General features: G+C 44.1%; 1 protein-coding gene across 1 annotated transcript; it reads right to left on the bottom strand.

Moving 5' to 3' along the window:
- Positions 1–7: 7 nt before the first annotated feature.
- Positions 8–1,927, bottom strand: LOC118157609 (the record flags this gene model as incomplete). Its single annotated transcript, XM_035312011.1, has 1 exon — positions 8–1,927. A coding segment is annotated over one exon (1,920 nt), but the record flags the coding sequence as incomplete, so codon positions are not given.
- Between the last annotated feature and the right edge of the window lie 6 nt (positions 1,928–1,933).

Below are 1,933 nucleotides of genomic sequence, written 5' to 3'. Positions count from 1 at the left end.
CACCCACATCTTTGACTGGGATGGGGCAGGAGGCATTACTCTGCAGCAGTCCCTCCACGACAGCACTCAGAGCTGTCATCTTCTCCTGTACCCAAGAGTTTTCCAGCTCAGAGACGAGCTTAAATTTGGAAAGGAGGTGCAGAGTAAACTGCAGAGACTGGATGGTGCACGACAGCTCCCTGGAGAAGCGTTCGCTGCTGTTCTTGTAGACACTAGCAAACTCTGGAGACAGTTTCAGGTTCGATATGGCAAGCTGGAACAGTTTGGTAAAGCTTTCGTTGTGCAGAGTTCCTCTCTCCATGTCCAGGAAATCAAAGAGTGCTTTGCAGGGGCTCCTGGCTAAGGACTTGCTTAGGGTGGTATTTTCAAAAAGCACCTGAGCTGCTATGTGGAGCACATCCTGAGCGGAGCAGTTCAGGATTGTCCTGGAACTGCCATCGCTATTCTCAAGGAAAGGGCTCAAGACTAAGTACATGAGATCTGCCACTTTGGCCTTCAGAGAAGCAGTGTGCTGTAAGGAAGACTCGCTAAACTCCCCATCCAACAGCATCTGCGAGACATGAACAACAATGCCTATTTTTTCTTCCACTGTTCTATTTAAGCTGGGGTCATGAAGGACTTTCATGCCTGCTCTCCATATTTCATACAGTCTCTGGACATAGTTACTATAAAAATCAAAATATCGGATAACAGTTTCCAGCTCACTGATATCATAACTTTTCTGCAAATCTTTTAAAATACGGATACTCCTTTGTAAGGCTTGCAAGTATATGGAGATGTTGGCTCCCCCAGGGTTGACTTCATCGTACAGCTCAAATACAGAGGACATAATGCGTATTAGCTGCTTAAGTTCCTTACTGAGAGGAAGACTGGAGTCACTTTTCATGGCACTGACCAGATTTTGCAGTATGTCTAGAAGTGAGCGGAAAGTAAGACTGTCTATGCTGTCCCAGTTCATGGACTGGACAATTTCAGCAATCTGCAAGAAAGTGTGAAGTTCATTTCCCAGCCTTCCATGAGGGGAACTCTGGAGTTTCTGCATTAGCTTAGACAAAGAAGAGATCAGCAGATAATGATCACTGGTATTCACCTTTGCCACGGCAGCAAGAAGCTGTTCGAGGGACGAGAGCTGCTCTGCAAAATTTTCAGAAGTTATAGGGGTCAACAAGAAGTCAGAAAATAATGATGACACTTCTTCATTTATGCTGGGATAATTTTCTATGTCTTCAAGCGAGATTGCATGAAGTGCAATCATTTTGATAACCTCCCAAGCTTTCTCTGTATTAAAATGAGTCCTGTTTAAGATGATCTGATTCCAAATCACTGCAGCCGTGGTTAGAATATCTTGATATTCTTTCCCTTGGGGATTAGTGTAAAACAGTCCTCTACCATCAATCTCATACAGTGGGACTACTTCCTGAAATATTCTTTCCAACTCCAGAGTGCTGTTTGTGGCAGAAGTTGAATTGAAAAGGAGTTTTAATAAACTAAATAAATCATTCAGATCTGACGATTTCATTCCTCCAGTGGAATTATGAAAAATCTTGTGCACTAATGTTTTTCCATGAGCTACCCCCAAGTCCACAAGAATTAGAGCTTTTTTCATAATTTCCAAGAGTTTCACATACTCATCCACTTCTGTCAGGTTCCATTTGGTGGTCAACACTTTGCCAGTGGCATGCCAGAGCCGTGAGACATGTCTCCACTCGGAGCTGTCGGAAGCATTTCCCCCAGCCTTTAGCAGGCCATATATACTGCTGTTCCAAGTGGAAACAGTCGGTAACAGATGGGAAAACACAGGCAGCCTATGCCAGTCTGCTGAGCTGTCAGATAAATTTAAGGAATGTAGTAGTGTTTCATTCAGCATGAAAGGAAGGAGCATCTTCAAAAGCTGAGATGGGAGCATGTCACCCACATCTTTGACTGGGATGGG

The sequence above is a fragment of the Oxyura jamaicensis genome (assembly GCF_011077185.1).
Source record: "Oxyura jamaicensis isolate SHBP4307 breed ruddy duck chromosome 7 unlocalized genomic scaffold, BPBGC_Ojam_1.0 oxy7_random_OJ75087, whole genome shotgun sequence".
Taxonomy (NCBI): domain Eukaryota; kingdom Metazoa; phylum Chordata; class Aves; order Anseriformes; family Anatidae; genus Oxyura; species Oxyura jamaicensis.
The sequence above is the reverse complement of the archived record's forward strand: the minus strand, read 5'-3'. Positions and strand labels throughout refer to the sequence as shown.